Below are 20,474 nucleotides of genomic sequence, written 5' to 3' on the forward strand. Positions count from 1 at the left end.
GAAAAGGCCTGGCTCCTCTGCTGACTGGTCATCTCTGTAGGACCCACAAATCAACCACTGAGACTCATTTTAGAGAAGCCAGTTTTTATAAGCTGATTCTATTCAGCCTATGGTTTGGGAAATCTGGAGCTGAGCCCTGAAAACAGACTGGTCTTTATCAAACTGGCAAATGCCTTTCCCTGGGACATAAAGAAAAAAGAGTGCTGTGCAGAAATATACAGTGAACATTATCCACTCTCAACTTCACCAGCATTTACTGCAGCAGGATTGTATACTATCGAGGTGGAAGAGCACTTCTGGGTTTTTTTGGTGTGTTTTTTTTTTTTTCTTCCAATAAACTCTTTAAGCCCTTTTGATGTTTGGAAACCCTCTGACTTCAGAGAAGTTAGGTAGAACTTATCAACTGTTTCTTATCCCCACTTGAGATACAAAGTCAAATTCCAATTAAAAATGAAACCATGAAAGGGACAGCTATTAAATGGAGAAAATGAAACTAAGGACCAAAATAGCAGACTTTGGCCATTCATCAATTTTATTGTTTGAAGTAGCTTCCCTTCCAGAGCACTGCCTAATTTGGAAGTGGCGCTATGAAAATCAGTCCATGTTCCATACAAGTCTTTTAAGAGGCAGAACAGTAAGAAAAGCAAAGGAGCCAGACGAGGCCAGAGGGTCTAATCCTTAAACTCCAACAGCTCCAGAATTGGTTACCCACGATCTAACCTACAGAACAGGACTAAAACCATTCTGTGATATTATTACAACCAAACAGAATTTCAGTTTATAATAAGATAATGGACACGCATCTTCCGGTTTTTGGGATTGAGCCAGTGTTAAACCAATATAAAAACTGTCCCAAACTGAAGACTCAGGTATTTTAAATGTCAAATACTAGTGTTCTTCATAATACATAGCCATTGGGAAAATTAACTCATTCTAAAAGACCTTACAAGAAAAAAAATTAATTAAAAAAAATAAAAGCCCTTATAAGAAAATTTTCAACATTGTTATCGGTGGCAACACCAAGCTCCATGTATTTAAGGCCTCCATTTTCCAGTTTTCCTTAGTATTGTAACATCTTGACATTTCTTTCAAAGGCCAGGCATTATGACTGTTTATGAAACATGCTGAGGTTTTATGTTTATCAGATCTTATACCATAAGCAAAATACTAATTAAAGACTTCCCTGTTCATAATAAAGTATCAGACACAGTAGACTGTGACACAAACAGCATTATATAATATAGCATAATAAAGTTTGGTAGCATACTTATTTATATAACACAAGAAAAATGGTGGGAAATGGTCATTATCATATCACATCCTATTTTTATTGTTGTGCATTGTAGGAAACTGTAGGTCTGAGACAAAATATACACTGGTTAAAAAACTAGAGAAGCATATTTAAAATAAGCAAAATGTGGAGGGGTTTTGCAAAGTATTTCCATTGGCAGAAACCGTGAGTCTTACTTAAATTTTTTACTGGTTTAATTAAAATTAAAACAGTAAATATATGTTGATGGGAACACTGTCCATCACTATAACTGCAAAGATAAACTGATACAGTTGTACTGGAAAATATTATGGCCATTTTCATTAAGAAAATCTTAAAAATTGGGGAGCCTGGGTGGCTCAGTCAGTTAAGTGTCCAACTCTTGGTTTCAGTTCAGGTCGTGATCAGGCCGTCATGGGATGGAGCCCCACACAGGGCTGTGCGTTCAGTGAAGAGTCTGCTTCCGATTCTCTCTCCTTCTCCCTCCTACTCACTTTCTCTCTCTATCCCAAATAAATAAAACCTTTAAAAAAATTTCAAATATGTGTATAATGTTTGACCTACCACTCTTTAAAAGCAACATAACAATAAGAACCTTAATGAACCCTGGGTTCATTAAGAACCTTAAAAATGGGGGCGCCTGGGTGGCTCAGTCGGTTAAGTGTCTGCCTTTGGCTCAGGTCATGATCCCAGGGTCCTGTGACTGAGCCCCACATTGGGCTCCCTGCTCAGTGGAAAGCCTGCTTCTTCCTTTCCCTCTGCCTGCCACTCTGCCTGCTTGTGCTCTCTATCTCTCTGTCAAATAAACAAATAAAATCTTAAAAAAAAAAGAAAAAGAACCTTAAAAATTCATACCATTCATACAATTGAACACACACACACACACACACACACACACACCAAAAAACAAACAAACAAGCAAACAAAAAACCCCCCCACAAATAATCTAATTAATAAATGGGCAGAAGACATGAATAGACATTTCACCAAAGAAAAGCTACAGATGGCCAAATAGATACATGAAAAGATGCTCAACATCATTCATCATCAAGGAAATGCAAATTAAAACTATAATGCAGTACCACCTCACACCTGTCAGAATGGCTAAAATCAAAAACACAAGAAACAAGCATTGGCAAGGATTTGGAGGAAAAGGAAGCCTCATGCACTGTTGGTGGGACTGCAAACTGGTGCAGCCAGTGTGGAAGACAGTATGGAGTTTCCTCAAAAAATTAAAAATAGAACTACCCTACAATCCAGTAATTCCACTACTGGGTATTTACCCAAAGAATGCAAAAACACTAATTCGAAAGGATAAATGTGCTCCTATGTTTATTGCAGCGTTATTTACAACAGCCGAATGATGGAAATCACCCCAGTATCCATCAACAGATGAATTAATACAGAATATAAGGAGATATATATATATATATATATATATATGCTTATACACACACACACACACACACACACACACGAATATTACTCAGCCATAGAAAAGAATGAAATCTCGCCATCTGCAACAACATGGTTACAACTAGAAAGTACAATGCTAAGTGAAATAAATCCATCAGAAATAGATAAATACCATATAACTTCACTCATATGTGGAATTTAAGAAACAAAACAAATAAACAAAGGGGGAAAAAAGAGACAAACCAAGAAACACTCTTACGTCTAGAGAACAAACTTGATAGTTACCTGAAGGGAGGTGGGTGGGGAGATGGGCGAGATAGGTGAAGGGGGTTAAGAGTACCCTTATCTTAATGAGCACAGAGTAATGTATGGAATTGTTGAATCACTGTACTGTATACCTGAAACTAATATAACACTGAGTGTTAAATATACTGGAGTTAAAACCTAAAAATTAATAAATTTTTTAAAATGTGGATACTGTTAGAACTAGTATCCCTACTTCCAAAAATCTGTCTTAAGAAAATAATCAGAGAAAAGTTTAAATATATAAAAAGATGTTTATCTCAATGTTATTTATGTTAGGCAGAAAATAGAAACACTCTAAGTGCCCAATAAGGAGGTAATCATTAAATTAGAGTACAGTACTTTCAAACAATGGACTATTGCATACCCAATAAACATCCTGATCTTAAAGAGGGGAAACATGTAAAAACAATATGTGAAATAAGGAGCCAAAAGCTACAGAAACTCAAAATTTTTATTTCAGAATAATAATTATTTTCATTTAGAAATAATTGTAAAAGACTGAAAAGAAGCCTATTCAAATTTTAACAATTGTTATCTCTGGACTGATTTGAATTTTTTTTAATACCTTCTCAAACTGACTACCACAAGCACAAATAATTTCTATAATCAAGCAAAGAATTCCAGACATTCCAGGGCATACCTTATGATGGCTTTGACTGCAAATCTGACCACTGTGGAGAGCAGGAACAAAGGGGTGACCAGGATATGAAAGAGAGACAGGGAAGCAAAGGCCTCTGCAGGTTTTAGATTGTTCCCACTAGCATACGCATGGGTCACAAATGTCTGCGCAAAGAGAGAAGTTCCTTAGAGCAAGCTGGAGAAAGTTTCACAAACGCTTACATTCAATTTTACAAACCTAACCTATTTTGCTACGCCAATACGTCCATCTTAACTCTGAAAACAATTACTTCACCCCAATTACTCCCTAACAAAAAGATTTGTTATTGATAGTCCTTAATGGCTTACATATCATCCTAGCAGTGAACTTGCGAGAAGGGCAGAGCAGAATCTGTTTACAGATTCGGAAATGGTCTTCTGTCAAATTACTTAGTAGGGGGATAACAGTGAGGTGAACCTAGAGTTCTTAACAACCAACCAGGTTCTATCCAGCCAATACTAAATTTTCTAAGAGAAAAAGAAGATTTTCCATTGTTTTAGGGTCCCCATTATGGATCTTTACTAAATGTGCCAACAGTCGTGTTCCATGCACACTTACTAAATGTAATTCCAGTTTGTCATTTTCGTTTGAAATGTAATGTACTTTTCTGGTTGTTGAACTAGCACTCTCTCGATGGAAGAATGTCTGGGAACCAGATCATGAAGATTACAACAGTTAGTTCCCAACAACTATGCATTTTGCTCCCCAGGGCACACTTGGCAATGTCTGGGGAATGCTAACAGCATCCAATAGCCAGGGATGCTGCTACACGTCCTCATGCAGAGGAGAGGACCTACCAACACAGAATTATCTGGGCCAAAAAGGCTTACGGGGTCACCGTGGAGAAACCCTGGATTAGAATTATTACAATGGGACTACAAGAGAAGGCTAGCAGAGGTGAAATAACACATATTACCACCTGCACATTCTTGCTCATTAATCATTTCTCAACACGGACTTAGTTCCATTTCTAAAAGCAAGAGAAAGTTTCTTACGGCAAGAACAGCTGCTATGGGAATTGCTGCGTTCATGAAGACTGTGGAAGGAAATAAAATATGTTAGGCTCATTGAACTGTGAAATGTTTTCAGTAACTTTAATTAATCATCTATTATTACTTTAACTTTCCTTAAAGACAGAGAGGACCAAGTGCATTAAATACCATTTTGTACAGTGTCCAAAAACAGTGCCCTGTTGGTGTTTCCTTGTTTAAAGTGCTAGGAGTTCCCCACATTAGTCTGAATCAAAAAATACTTCTCTTTTTTTAACAGAGTTTTTAAAAAAAATATTCTATTTATTTACTTGAGAGAAAGAGAGCATGAGCATGAGGGGGGTGAGGGGCAGAGGGAAAAGCAGACTCCCCACTGAGAAGGGAGCCTAATTTGGGGCTCAATTCAAGCCTGAGCTGAAGGAAGACGCTTAACTGACTGAGCCACCCAGGCACTCCAGAAAATACTCTATCTTACGGAAAAATTATTTTTTATGAACTGTTCCAAACTGCAAAATTTAGATGAAATACTCCTTTAATGATACAAATAATTAGAATCCATTCAAATGTGCCTTCCTGAGAGTATTTCCAGCCTATATTTCACTTGGTCCACTAAGCTAACTTAAATATATGAAAACTGAGTTATTATGGTGCATAAAAACAATAATTTGACTTCCAAAAGTGACATTTATTTCCAGATATAGACCTTTTGTTTAACAAAACACCTCCATCTCCTGAGCCCTCTGTTTGTCTGAATGTCTCTTTAGGAACATACTGTATTCATATTTGATGAGATGATATGTATAATGGAAACAAGGAAAACATCTTTTAGGCTAAAATACTAACATTTAGAGGTTATAGGAAAATTAAAAAGCCATGTTGATGACTTGTAGTTATATTTTTCATACACCACAGAGTTCTAGGAACTGAGGAGTAAAAGAGTACATGAATTGGTGACAGTGAAAGCTAGAACCTAGTTTCCTTGACATGCAGGAGAGAGTTCATCCAAAAACCAACATCAGTCCTCATAACCCACTCTCGTGAATTACCCTCACCACTGTACATAAAATCAGATTGTGCTTTTGTGGGTCCATACGTGGCTTGGTTATCAAATTCAAATTCTTGCACAAGACTGGGAATCCAAACACCGCCCTGAGATGAGGAGTTATGTTTCTACCTCCATCTTCTTTCTGTGGCTATTGTCATCCTGTTCTTTAAGTGCATTTTTTTCTTTTCCCCTCATCATTAATCATTCATTTTATAGTCCACGTTTTTGAATAGGTAATTTCCCCTTGATGAGGAAGAACAGGAACAACTGCTATTTGTTTGAAAACCATTTCTACAGCAATCTGCACCAGGTAAATGTAGCAGGTACTGTTCCTACACCATTACAAAGATGAGGACAAGAATCTTCAGGTCACACAGCTGGGATACAAACCAATGCAGTCAGGTGCCAAGCGGTCTGAGTGCTTGGCACCACCTTGTTCTGAACTAACATGTCACAAGCACTGAGGTATGATAAGAGAGCTTTACATACATTCTCATATTTTTTTCATTTTTTAAAAGATATTATTTATTTATTTGAGAGAGAGGAGAGAGAGAGACAGAGAAAAAAAAGTATGAGAGGGGAGTGGGTCAGAGGGAGAAGCAGACTCCCCACTGAGCAGAGAGCCTGATGTGGGACTCGATCCTGGGACTCCAGGATCATGACCTGAGCTGAAGGCAGTTGCTTAACCAACTGAGCCACCCAGGCAACCACATTCTCATATTTAATGACCATAACTACCCTACACAATAATGAGCAAGCAGCTTGCAAGATTCCAAACTAGGAGGTCATAGAGCTTGGATTTAAACCTAGACCTTTCTGGTCTCAAAGCTCTTTGCTCTTGGGGTACCTGGGTGGCTCAGTCATTGTGTCTGCCCTGAGCTTAGGTCATGATCCTAGGTCCTGGGATCAAGCCCCACATCAGGCTGTTTGCTCAGTGGGGAGTCTGCTTCTGTCTCCCTCTGCCCCTCCCCCTGCTCGTGCTCTCTCTCCCTCTCTCTCTCTCTCCATCAAATAAATAAATAAATAAATATGTTTTTTTTTTTTAAAGCTGTATGTTCTTTTCACTTCTCCATATAAGATTTTATAAAAGCGAAGACAAAAAAATATAGTACTGGTTTTTTGCCTTTTACCAATGGATTAAATCTATAAATAGTACACAACCATTTGGCAATGGAAATTAGGAAATTAATAGAATTTCTCTTCCCCCCAGATATTATCTCAAATGGCAAGAATAGTGATTCATAAAAGCAGAGATGAATCTTCAGTTCTACTAGTAAGTGTCCTGTTTAACTTTGCTTTTCAATATTTCCAGATACCACTGATTGAGCACTTTTATGTTTCAGGTACTTTTCTAGACACTTGACACACATAATCTTATTTAATTTCTGAAGATGCTCTTAATATTTCCCAGCTTCCTGATGAGAAAACTGAGACTGCCCCCAATACTAACCAAGGCTGTAGATCTGACAAGTTGTTGAGGCAGGATATCATTTTAGGTCAGCTTGCCCTCTAAGACACAATAATAAGCACTCTGTTATACAACTGACTTTTTCCTTTCATTACTTTTTATTTTCTTGTGGTGCTCTACAAATCCTATTTACAAAATGTGTGCGTGCGTGTGTGTGTGTGTGTGTGTGTGTCTTTTAAGTGGGCTCCATGTTTGGGCATGGAGCCCAATGCAGTGCTTGAACTCATGACCCTGAGATCAAGACCTGAGCTGAGATCAAGAGTCAGGTGCTTAACCAACTGAGCAACCCAGGTGCCTTATTTATAAAATTCACTGCCTCATTTGATTCTCACAATATATCTGTGATAATGATTTATTATTATTACACCAATTTTTAGATGAGGAAAGTGATGGTTGGAGGTTAGTGAGCACTAGACCATTTATCAGGTGCTTTATGAGATAATGACTATGAAGCATTTGATGTCATGCCTGGAATAGGATCAACAGCCCAAATCAACATTTGTATCATTCATTATTTTAATCTTTACTACAGTCCTACATGACAGACATCACCTCATGTTACAGATGAAGAAACTGGTGCTTGGAGGAAATAAGTAATTTGGTCAAGGCCACACTGCCAAAAAGTGGCAGAGCTGGGATTTATAGTCAGCTCTATGCAACTCCCACAGTTCAAGCTCTTAATCACCAAGAACACTGTACATAACCATATCATAAATCTTACAAATGGTCCAACTGGGAATTTTATACCATCGGCTCAAGAATTCCCGCTGCCTATCATAAACATCTGACTCTGTATTTTTACTTTCATTATTTCTTGTTTTTCTCCCCTGTTATCCTCTGCCCACCCTTCTTTTGTATCTGACTTTCAAAAACCCATCCAAATTTCATGTCTGGAGACAGACAAACTGGATTAACACCCTACTCGTGCCATTTAGTAGGTGGATGATTTAAATGAAATTCAAGTTACTTAAGCTCTCTCCACCTCAATCTTTTAATATCGAAAATGGAATTAATAGTAGAATCTAAATCATTGGGATGTTGGGAGGATTAAATGGGATTATATCTGTAAAGCCACTTAGGGCAATAATTGGCTGAGTATCTCAACTTTTTTAATTGTTACTATTTCTGACTTCATCCATCCTTTTCATGAGTATTTCAGTCCACTGCAGAGAGAAATATACATTCCCCTGCCAGGGTCACCAGATTAGAGTACTGTTATATAAACAAGTGGATATCAATCATTCCATCTTCTAGCATTTTGATGTCATATTAGCAGTGGTGCAGAGCTGGAAGAGAAATCTTCACATTTCATTTCTAATTCATCAGGCATTAGGGCTAGAATAAATAAGCTATACAAACCAAATATTTTCTCTAAATCTATTTCACACAAGAAGTATTTATAATTTCTAAGAATTAAAGTAGTTTAGAATTCAAGAGGAAACAATATATTAACTTCCAGCATTTTAACTTGTTCAAAGTCTTGAGAACAATAGAGATAAATAAAACTGACATACAAACCAGATCAAATGTTAGTGGGAGTAGTTTGGCTAAGTTTGTAAGAATTGTACTAACATAAGCTTAATTTTTCTTGAGAGAACTCAGTGTCACTCTGGGGGAAAAACAATAATTTTGTTAACAGCTGCTTTATAAAAATTAGAGTTGAAGATAAGAGTGCTCCATATTTAAAAGTTCTTGAAAATGTATTGGAAAAGAGGATTTTATGTGAATATAAGTTGACTTCTTTCACTCAGAAGTGTTGACATTTCTTCTTCTCAATTTTCAAAAATAGCATTTTAAGTGTAATCTTCAAGAAAATATAATATCATAAGCTCCCAGATAGACAGGTAAGACAACTGCAGATAATTTTTGAGGATCTTTGGGGATAAGAAGGTCAATAGCCTGGGTGGCTCAGTGGGTTAAAGCCTCTGCCTTGGGCTCAGGTCGTGATCCCAGGGTCCTGGGATCGAGCCCCACATCAGACTCTCTGCTCAGCGGGGAGCCTGCTTCCTCCTCTCTCTCTGCCTGCCTCTCTAGCTACTTGTGATCTCTGTCAAAGAAATAAATAAAATCTTAAAAAAAAAAAAAAGAAGGTCAATAGCAATACAGTCCAATCAACTTAAGTAAACGAAACTGTTACTGAAAACCCACTATTCATCCCAATGGTAACTGATACAATGGTTTCAATCACAGGTACTATGCTCATCACCATCCCCATTTTACAGACGAAGAAACCAAGGATTTCAGATGCAAAGTAACATGAGAAAAGCACACATCTTCAAAGAAAACAAATTTAGGTCAACCTGACTAAGCCTATGCTAACCCTGTTCTTTAATTTAATCTAAATAGGCTCAGATGGCTATTGGGTAGCACATAAGTAGAGAATGAATGGACTTTCTCAGATGAGTAGCATGTTTCAGGGGTCATAACCTAAAGTAAATAAGCCACATGTTTTTTAGTGTTCCTTAGAGCAAGGGCAACTTACTAGAGAGTGATGTATAAAGTGCAAAGGTTTTGAGACTGGATAGTTCTTTCATTCTTGTTTCTTCTACACTTTTGCAAAATATGTGTTCCCAGGCATACAACTTTAGAAGTTTGATGCCTTTCAATATTTCATTTGTTTTCTTCAATCTCTCTGTAGAATAATCCTATAAAACAAAAATTAAAAAAACAATGCACACTGCATCCAAGTGAATCAAAGGGGCGGAACTCTATATGTAAGAGACAGGGATGAACCAGATCTTGATTTCTGCCTGGCTCCGCCACTGATTGTGACTTTGAGATCCCCTGGGTGTGGGGGCCTGGGTGAGGGTGGGGGGAGGAAAACTCTCTATGCCTCTGCCTCCAACTCTAAAATGAAAGTTGAATGAAATGGCCTCAAATATCTTTCCACCTAAAAACTCTTATGTTTCTGTTGCTTTGGGTTAAATAAAAGCAGTTTCTTAAAGCGTCACATGATTTCCTTGAATCAGGTCTGCAGATAGTATATATAGACATTTAGGGAAATGACACAGAGACTTCCAGTGGCTCCTCCTAACATCTAACTCATTTTATTCTCGCCTCAGCACTATCACTCGTACTTAGAAAAAAATGAATGTAAGGAAAGTTAGTTTGCTTCTTATTTGGGAATGTGAGGGTTGTGTCTGTTCACAAGGCAGGTGTTCATGTTGTGTCTTCATAATACAGTTATTGAAACCAAGGCTTTTACCTTTAACTTCAAGAGATTTCTACACACCTCTTCATAAGCTCTTGTTTAAAGCCTAAACTAGATTTACTCATTACTGAGAGTTTGGATTAACTGTATTATTTATTAACAATATATAATATAAAACTGTATTATTTATTAACAACTAATAAATTGTAAAGCCACAATTCATTCAACTGCTGCAACTTCTACCACCACCAAGTATTAAAATGATCAATAAGGTACATTATTTCCTATGAACTATCAAAAGGAGCAGGCAAGTGGCCCAAAGGCGATAGGAAGATGCAAAAGTAGCAAATGGCTTGGTTTTTATTCATCTTCTGGTCTCTACAGGGTCTTAGATGCCTATCAGATGATTGTTGCATGAGTAAATGAATACAGTATGATGAGCTCAATGAAAGACAGATGTTTGAGGATAGTCATGTCTCCACTTTGTGCCTCTCTTCCTCACCTCTCTGTATTCATACCCTGAAGTAAAGGTGGATGGTTAGCTCAGACAGAAACAATGAGAAGCCTCACTGGGAGCAGCAGAAAAACAAGTGACAGAAGCCACCTGCATGACACACAATTTGCTTGTCACAGCAGAAACCAACTTGGGAAACACTTCCATCAGTGGCAGCACCCCTACATTTTATGCCTGATTCACAGACAGCCTTGCTCATATTTAATCAAACTTTATTTCTAAACATCCTGTCAACAATTTTATTATTTGCAAATATTTCTTTAAAAGAAGCCAATTCTTAGTCCAATAAAATGATTTTATGACACGCTGAAGCCAGAAAGGGTCAATCATCGGCTTTGCTTGCTTGCCAAGCTGACCATGAACATATTCAGCCAGAGCAGCAGCCACTGAAATACTTGAGTGGGACTCCATAGATCACATCTCATGGCTTGATTCGACTCGAGGGAAATTTAACTTCAGAAGCAACAAACCTGATGCTTTATTCATTCTTTGAACCATTTATCCCATGTCAACAATTAACATCCAATGGACTCAAAATACACTCAGGTATATTCTCTAGACAGGTGATCTAGAAAATGATCCATGCCTCATCACCCCATGCCACTTAAAAACATCAGGAATTGTGCCTCTGGTATTTTGAGTCTGAGATGATCAAATCATACATTTCAAATCCACTTTTAAAACAAGTGGGGTTTGTTGTTGTTGTTGATTGTTTCCTTTGTTATGCAGAAGCTTTTTATCAAAGAGGCAACCCACGGAATGGGAAAGATATTCGCAAATGACATTACAGACAAAGTGCTGATATCCAAGATCTATAAAGAACTCCTCAAACTCAACACCCAAAAAACAGATAATGTCAAAAAATGGGCAGAAGACATAAACAGACACTTCTCCAAAGAAAACATCCAAATGGCTAACAGACACATGAAAAGATGTTCATCATCATTAGCAATCAGAGAAATTCAAATCAAAACCACAATGAGATACCACCTTTGGCCTTTAGAAAGGCCAAAACTAACAAGTCAAGAAACAACAAGTGTTGGAGAGGATGTGGAGAAAGGGGAACCCTCTTACACTGTTGGTGGGAATGCAAGTTGGTGAAGTCACTTTGGAAGACAGTGTGGAGATTCCTCAAGCAATTAAAAATAGAGTTACCTATGACCCCCGCAATTGCACTATTGGGTATTTACACCAAAGATACAGATGTAGTAAAAAGAAGGGCCATCTATACCTCAATGTTCGTAGCAGCAATGGCTACAGTCATCAAACTGTGGAAAGAGCCAAGATGCCCTTCAACAGACGAATGGATAAGGAAGATGTGGTCCATATATACCATGGAGTATTATGCCTCCATCAGAAAGGATGAATACCCAACTTTTCTATCAACATGGACAGGACTGGAGGAGATTCTGCTGAGTGAAATAAGTCAAGCAGAGAGAGTCAATTATTATATGGTTTCACTTACTTGTGGAGCATAAGAAATAACATGGAGGACATTCAGAAAAGGAAAGGAAAAGTGAATTGGGGGAAATCGGAGGGGGAGATGAACCGTGAGAGACTGTGGACTCTGAGAAACAAACTGAAGGTTTTGGAGGGAAGGGGATGAGGGGATTTGTGAGTCTGGTGGGAGGTATCAAGGAAGGCATGTATTACATGGAGCACTGGGTGTGGTACCTAAACAATGATACTTGGAACACTAAAAAAGTAAAATAAAAATTTTAAAAAAGAGCGACATTACTTCTAGGGCACTGGGTGTTATATGCAACTGATGAATCACTGAAATCTACCTCTGAAACTAATATACTGTATGTTAATTAATTGATCTTAAATAAAATAAAATTTTAAAAAATTCTTAAAAACAAGTGTTTTTTTTTTTTTTTTGCAACACAGAAAATACACATTTGCTGCCCAAGAATTGAAATAAAATGCATCAATTTCCAAATTATTCTGAGTGGCATGTATTCATTTCCCATTATTTTAAAAATAAAACAGCTTAGTAGATTTTTCCTAATCAAGTTTCCAAAAGATGTGAACGTACCAGAGTGCTTTTCTGAGCCTCTGCCAACTTTGTAGCAATGAAGTACTGAATTGGCGCAAGGAGAACAATGACAGCTGCACCAACCAATGCACTTGATCCAAGTAAATTATACAGCAGAATCACTCCCATTATGATCTAGAAAGGAAACCATATGGAAAAGGGGAAATGAACCACTGCATGAAAGAAATATATTTTGGCGAAAATGTACTATTTCTTCATTATTGATTGATTAATAAATACATGTATTTGGAAGTCAACTCAACTAAGAACAGTTGGGTTTTGCTATGTTTTGTTGGGGGAAAGCTAAGTGGTAGGAATTTATTTTTAGTCTGATGATCTGTAAAACAAGTGTCAAACCAAGTTACTGCATGAGGCTGCAGACTGGTCCCCTGATGCTTCTGACCTCCTAAGACAGTCTTCACATTTTTTTCTTGAAAACAATATCACCCACTGTAACTGGCATTCCACATTGTCATAGAGCTCTACTAACTTTTCCAGGTAGGAAGGATGGAAGGCAGGAGGCAGCATCATAATGTAAGTGAGCCCTGGAAGGCTGTTTGCAGGCTAAAGGAATAATCTGAGCTCCTCACAGCCTCAATGACCCCAGAAGTCACTTGATCACAAGAAGGCTAAGCTTAACTAAAACTACCAGAAAGCTTGCCCCGTCATACCTCACTTTCCTTTTTATTTCCCCAAACCCAGGGTCAACCCTCTCTGGTTTGTCACTTTCTTCTTCTTCCTTCAAAAACTTAGGATTTGAGGGACGCCTGGGTGGCTCAGTTGGTTGAGCAGCTGCCTTCGGCTAGGGTCATGATCCCAGCGTCCTGGGATCGAGTCCCACATCAGGCTCCTTGCTTGGCGGGGAGCCTGCTTCTCCCTCTGCCTCTGCCTGCCACTCTGTCTGCCTGTGCTCACTCTCGCTTCTCTCTCTATGACAAATAAATAAATAAAATCTTTAAAAAAAAAAAAAAAAACTTAGGATTTGATCCCACAATCTTTTCTCCCTACTTTTTTTCCTCCAGTAGCTCAGTTTATCATGGCTAAAAATGTCAACTAATGAACCATATCTGTGTAGTTAAAGCATTAAATCCTTGTGTGTTTGCCAATGATAACAGCTTAACATTGGCCTTTTGGAGACAAGTGTACATATTTACTGCCTAACCCATTGGGCTTTTTAAGGATTCCAGTCAAAATGAAAGTTTCCTTAACGTCACTCATAATGCAGTCTTTCACAGGCAACCTAGGATTTGGGGTGCTTTTAAATTATATCATGTAGGGGCGCCTGGGTGGCTCAGTGGGTTAAAGCTTCTGCCTTCGGCTCAGGTCATGATCCCAGCGTCCTGGGATCGAGCCCCACATCGGGCTCTCTGCTCAGCGGGGAGCCTGCTTCCCCTTCTCTCTCTGTCTGCCTCTCTGCCTACTTGTGATCTCTGTCTGTCAAATAAATAAATAAAATCTTTTAAAAATAATAATTAAAAAAAAATTACATCATGTAGGCAGACAACTACTTGACCTGTATATAAGTACATATTAATAAAAAGAGACCGAGCATATTTTAAATCTTTCATTGTGTCATGCACTGTGGATGACATACATTTTTATTTGGCTTGGATTTCCATTTAAAACTAAAAAGGCCAACAAAATTTTTAAACTACCATATCTGTATTATCGTATGCATTTTAATAAACATGGCACACAGGGACAAAGGTGACAGACTGGTTTGAATAAGTCTACAGTTTAAGCTCTACAGGATGCAAAACTCGAGATAACTAAAAATATTCAGCATCACATGGAAAAAAGAGCTGAAAACATTTCTTTTGCTTTTTTTACTCAATTGGTGAGGAGCAGGGGTGCTACATCTTTGCTAAATGCTTTTTTTCCATTAAAAAAAAAAAGCTAAATTGCCCTCCAGCTTGTTAGTGTTCCTACCACCTAATAAAGTTTGACATTTTATAAAACATCAGCTATTGAAACTATGGAATGGATTACAGCAATTGTTCTACTTTAGAAATGCTATGAGAGTCTGTCAAATGAATGGGGTCAAGCCTTTGCTCTATGAATTTCCTGAATTTGGTCAACAACAGTAACAGCTAACAAATACTGGATGCAAATGAAATGCTAGGCATTATGCTTCATGTGCTACACATATTAACTTAGTCTTGACAATTCCAACAATTCTACGAGGCAGATACCATTATCATTCCCATTTTAAAGTTGAGGAAATGAATGTTTTGAGGATTTAAACACTTGTGCAAACAGGGTAGAGCAGATATTTGAACCTAAGCAGTAGAATTCCACACCCCACTTTCCTAACTTATGTCAGAGTTCTGAATCTCTGCTTTCTTTCTATAAAAAGAGTATAATAACAATAGCATATTTAAAAAGCTTGCCCTTTACTTAGCTAAGTATCTCCTACTCCTTCTGTTTTGTTTCCTGTGCAAATGAGATTACTCATATTGATCTACCTGAACAGGCATTGCCCATAGATTGGGACACAGAAACAAGAACCACATTAGTTGATTGGTTTCAATGGCAACCAAGTTATTGATCTGTCCCAGGGTCATCTCACCCATGGATAAATTAGATGTAGACAGCCTAAGGATTTTATTGTATATCATCGCCTGCAAAAAAGAAAAACAAAAAAAGTACTTGAAGCTCTAAACTTAATCAACACTGTATTTATTCACTTTTATTGAAAAGATAACATTTTAAATTTTTCTGGAGAAAAAGGAGGGGAAAAAACCTAGAATGCCATCTTCTTAAGTCAACCACTCTCTTCATTTTAGCATAGTTACTTTCCGACTCAATTACATACAAACTTAATTTTCTGGCAATATAATCAAAATGTATACTCAATTTCAAACATAAGCTCTAGAACAAATTAAAACAGAGATAAAGTTTTCAAAAGTTCTTTCTTTCTTTCTTTTCTCTTTCTTTCTTCCTTTCAGCAGCCTCCACACCCCGCATGAAGCCCAACCCAGGGCTTGAACTCACGACCCTGAGATCAAGACCTGAGCTGAGATCAAGAGTCGATGCTTAACCGACTGAGCTACCCACGTGCCCCCCAAATTCTATTATTACAAAACATTTTTAAAATTCTGGGGGTTACTAATTAGCTCTGTTTCTTTTATTAAGCAGCTCCTAGAAACGTTGTAGTATCAGAGTAAAAACAGAATCGTGAAAAACAAAATTACCTCCACTACCCTTCTATCATTGGATGGTATATGGCATTTTCAAAACACAAAGATCATTCAAAGCTTGTACATACCAGCAGAGCTCCACGGAGGTTAATGCCAGTCTCTATGGTTACATAGTAGGAAGCCTGTAAAAACGTCCTTTGCAGAATAAGGGCCAAGAAAAGAAGAACTGCTAGTACATAAGCATTTTCAAGAAATTCCTTTGATGAAAGCTTTTCTGAAATCTTGTCCCAAAAAAAAAAAGACATAAATTAAAACTGCTCTTTTCATATGCCAGGGGTACAGTTCACATCTATCAAATGACACATGATTTTTAAATGTAAAAACTCAATGTCTTTATAACAGCAGTGAAATGAGCCACAACAAGGCCATTTTGGCTTTTCCTCATCCTGTCCACAGATACAAATTCAAACTAATTCAATGCATAAAATCCCAAATTGATCATTAAGATTGCTGGAAATGCCAGATAGTTAGAAAAAAGGTACACATTAATCTTTAAAAACTTGAGTATATTTTCTGCAAAGATACATTAGTCCATCCTGAGACGTAGTAACTGAAGATTGAAATTAATTTAGACTATAATTTTGAAGTAGAAACCACAAAACTGGTAATTGGTCAGCAAGACCGCTAATACAGAAACACAACTTCTATAGCTTTGCTAATTAAAATATTATCAAAATTATTAAAGTTACTAAAATAATTCCACATAGTTGACTTAATTTAATTTTCATATTTCTTAATTTATATTAACAAGATAAATTATAAACTATAAAATATGTAATGTGGTTATTGACATTGACACTTCCAGGGACAAAACACAACTTATGAAATTGAGTAGGACTATGACCAAAGTCATCATAAGGACATACAAAACTGCTTTTCATTTGTAACAATAGTATGTGGTAACTTATTAGTTAGAAGTGAGGGAAAGGTAACACTCAAATAAGTACATCATGTCAATCTGGGCAATCTTCGTTTTTTACAGTTTAGATCCATTAAATTCTGTTTCTGGTCCCTTCTTCTTCTTTCATGAGGATACACAGAAATGTGTAAGTTCTGTTCCTTCTCAGAAAAATGTGTCGTTAATACATGTAAGGGAGAGAGATGATAGAAAAATTCTATGTGGAATGTATGGAATGTAATCAGGTTTGTAGGGGTAAAAAAAATCACAAAAGTATATTCAATGGTGAAAATACCTGGTTCACTTTCATAATAATTGAGCATCAGTATGTGCAAGTGACTAGGCTACACATTGTGAACATAAATATTAACAGTTCACAGTCCTTCTATTTAAAGAGCTTACTGCCTAGAAAGATAAGAATATCCATAAATAATATGCTTCATTTAAAGAACATTTATAGCAAGTGCCAAGGTGAAATAAACAATGTGTTGGATAGTACAAAGAAGAGTCAAATACCAACCAGAACAATCAGAAAATCTTCACTGAGGAGGTGGCATTTGATGTAGGCTTTGAGAATGCATGAAATTTTAGTAAGTGAAGAAAAGAAGGACAGAAAATTAGGTTGAGGGAATAGAAAAGGAAAATTGATGCATAACTAGACTAGAGTTTCTAGTCTAGTGAACCTAGAGAAATCAACTCTTACAAAGAAATTGGGAAGTTCATGATGAGACTTTCTTAAGAACAGAGAATAAAAGACTATATATTTATAACAGCAAATATATAGTATTTTATATTGTATGCCCCCCAAAAGTAGCATGATATCTAATAAAAATATTATAATGTGACTTGCCCTGATCATAATGTGAAACAGGGTGATGGCTTTTATCATATAAGAAAAATGTACTATAGTACAAATCACATTGCTAATGTGCCTTCCCTAATGTACTTATGCATGAAAGTTCTTCAAAGGGTTGCTAAAAAGATCAAAGAAAATAATCAATGTGAAAGTTCTGAGCATGGCTTCTGGCACATAGCAGATACTCATTAAATGTTTATAGGCTCTGAATCTGAGAAATAATTTTGTTGAACAGATCCATTCGATGAATGCATAAACATATAATTTTCTCTACAAGGAAAATTATTGTTTTCTTCCTTTTAAATGCATTCAATTCTCTGTAAATAAGCCTGTTTGAACTGTTCAAAGAACTGCATTAATAAAAAGGAACAATTATAATGAAATCTGCCAATAATATGTTTCCTTTCAGAAGCACCACAAACTTACCCCTGTTGTGTTATTTGTCCCATTCTGAGTTTCATTCACACGCTGAACTATTCCAGAAATACAGAGAGGTCCAGCAAAACCCAGTAAGTCTGCAAGATAACGGAATGTGCTACTAAGTAGAATGGGTCGCCCAAAAGCTCTGTACATTGCTAGCCATATAGATGGAGTCCGGTTTGGATGATCTGCTACTTTTTTCTGAAAGAAAGGAAAAAAGCACAGATGAACCAAACTAAAAATTTAGCACAACAATTAATCTCAGCAACTGTGGCAATTCCTTTTGATATCTCTGATGATATTTTAAGCTTATAAGTGTTAATGAGGCCCTTTAATACAGTATGCATACTCCATAAACCATTGCATTTTATGCAAACAGTAGCTACTGAACACCTTTTAATGGGATAGAATGAGGAGTAAATAGGTCAGATTTTCAGACTTTGCATTATTTTTAGCTGTCAATGGATAACCCAAAATTCTTAAGGTCAAATTAATTTTAATTTTTTTTTTTGTTTGGAACACGGGTATCTGTCATGAATATTACCAAATACCATTGTATGGAAAAGAAGATCATAAAGTGTAAAAATGAATCTTATTGGAAGACCAGACAAAATTTCTGGAGTTACTCCATCACAAGATATCTATCACAAGCTAAAGGTATTTTACTACAAGGTATTTTACTACAAGCTAAACAAAACAGATCATCTCAGCCTCAAATTGTTTCTCTTTCAGGTATTTCCTTTCTCCATGAATAGTAGTTAGTACTGTTTTAAGTTGTGTTAGAGTTGTGTTCCCAAGTTATTTGACAAAGAAATGCAAAATTGAAGAATGGCATATATATTTAAGCCAACGCATGGTTTCACCCATCTCTAGTGGTTTGTTGAAAAGGTTTTAAGACCTGAACAATCATCATAATTAAGTCTTAGAGAGGAAGTGAATAACTTTTTTTTTAAACTTTCATTGTGAGAAGCCAACTCAGTGGATTAGAATTCGATTGTGTTTCATATTCAATTCCCTATTAGATAAATAATTTGATTATTTTTAAAAGTTTATTAATGCAAGATGTAAACTCACTAAATTCAAGCTGAAATGTGTTATAAAGAGTACTCAGAAAACTTATACTAAAAAAAAAAAAAGAACATTTAAACTATGTGTAGGCTATACTGCTAATCTTTACTTCAGCAAAGGAGTTTTAAAAATATTATGCAATACTTTTCCCAGAGGTGAAACCAAAGAGATGACTCAGGTTCATTTGTAGTAACCATTTCCTGCAATATTAATTTCATAAGACACATTTTTTTACATAAAACAGAGGTCATTTTCATCATTTACCATAAATGCTTTGTTGTCGTGATTTAGAACAGACAAGAACTGTAACTGATTCACCATACCCTACCCCTTTCCAATGTTGTCGTGAATACTAATTATTTCAATTGCAATAATATTTGTAGATGACTGCCATATAAATTACATCTACCATTGTGGAGAGCACACATGACTATATAAATAATAACAAGACAAATTAAAAATATCCAAAGACTCATATTTAAGGTTTTTAAGGCAATTTCTCAAAGAAAGTACCAGAAGAAACCAATTTTGACAGACACATAGGATGATACATGGAATAGGTAGGTAACTTTATTTAATTCAATTTCTCAAATCTGAAATACAGGCTCCAAATTTTAGTCAATAATTAATTTAAGGATTTTAGTTTCTTTTTTTTTTAAGATTTTATTTATTTATTTGACAGAGAGAGATCACAAGTAGACAGAGAGGCAAGCAGAGAGAGAGAGGGAAGCAGGCTCCCTGCTGAGCAGAGAGCCCGATGCAGGACTCTATCCCAGGACCCTGAGATCACGACCCGAGCCGAAGGCAGCGGCTTAACCCACTGAGCCACCCAGACGCCCCAAGGATTTCAGTTTCTTAAATGTGATTATTATATGGTTTATTTTTACCTTTATATAAAAAAATTATTGACCAGATAGTTGAAAAAACTTAATAACAATTCCATGAATTATTAACATTATATGGTAATAAGGATTAGATATGCATGATCTTCGAACTTAATTTTTACTTTCCACTTGGTTCCAGAAAAAAAAAAAAAAAACAAGTGTTCCCTCTATCCCTCCTCTATCTCCTCTGCTGGTATATTCTCAGTGGCCCAATTCACATGACTCAAAATTACTGGGAAAGACATAGGCAGAAAATCTGACCTTTCTTAACCATTTAAGCTTAGTGACTCTAT

The 20,474-nt window shown here is 36.6% G+C and overlaps 1 protein-coding gene across 17 annotated transcripts in view; it reads right to left on the minus strand.

The window, feature by feature from the left end:
- The window catches only part of ABCC9 (ATP binding cassette subfamily C member 9), a 143,500-nt gene that overhangs the window by 98,083 nt on the left and 24,943 nt on the right, over positions 1-20,474 (minus strand). For all 17 annotated transcript variants that reach the window (XM_047740262.1, XM_047740258.1, XM_047740259.1 and 14 more), the window contains 7 exons: positions 18,236-18,430; positions 16,124-16,276; positions 15,321-15,476; positions 12,856-12,990; positions 9,635-9,797; positions 4,646-4,686; positions 3,633-3,775 (listed from right to left, as the gene is read on the minus strand). In XM_047740262.1, coding sequence (XP_047596218.1) covers positions 3,633-3,775; positions 4,646-4,686; positions 9,635-9,797; positions 12,856-12,990; positions 15,321-15,476; positions 16,124-16,276; positions 18,236-18,430 — 986 coding nt within the window. The remainder of the gene's footprint in view (positions 1-3,632; positions 3,776-4,645; positions 4,687-9,634; positions 9,798-12,855; positions 12,991-15,320; positions 15,477-16,123; positions 16,277-18,235; positions 18,431-20,474) is intronic.

Source organism: Lutra lutra, chromosome 8 (genome assembly GCF_902655055.1).
Source record: "Lutra lutra chromosome 8, mLutLut1.2, whole genome shotgun sequence".
In the NCBI taxonomy this organism is placed as follows: domain Eukaryota; kingdom Metazoa; phylum Chordata; class Mammalia; order Carnivora; family Mustelidae; genus Lutra; species Lutra lutra.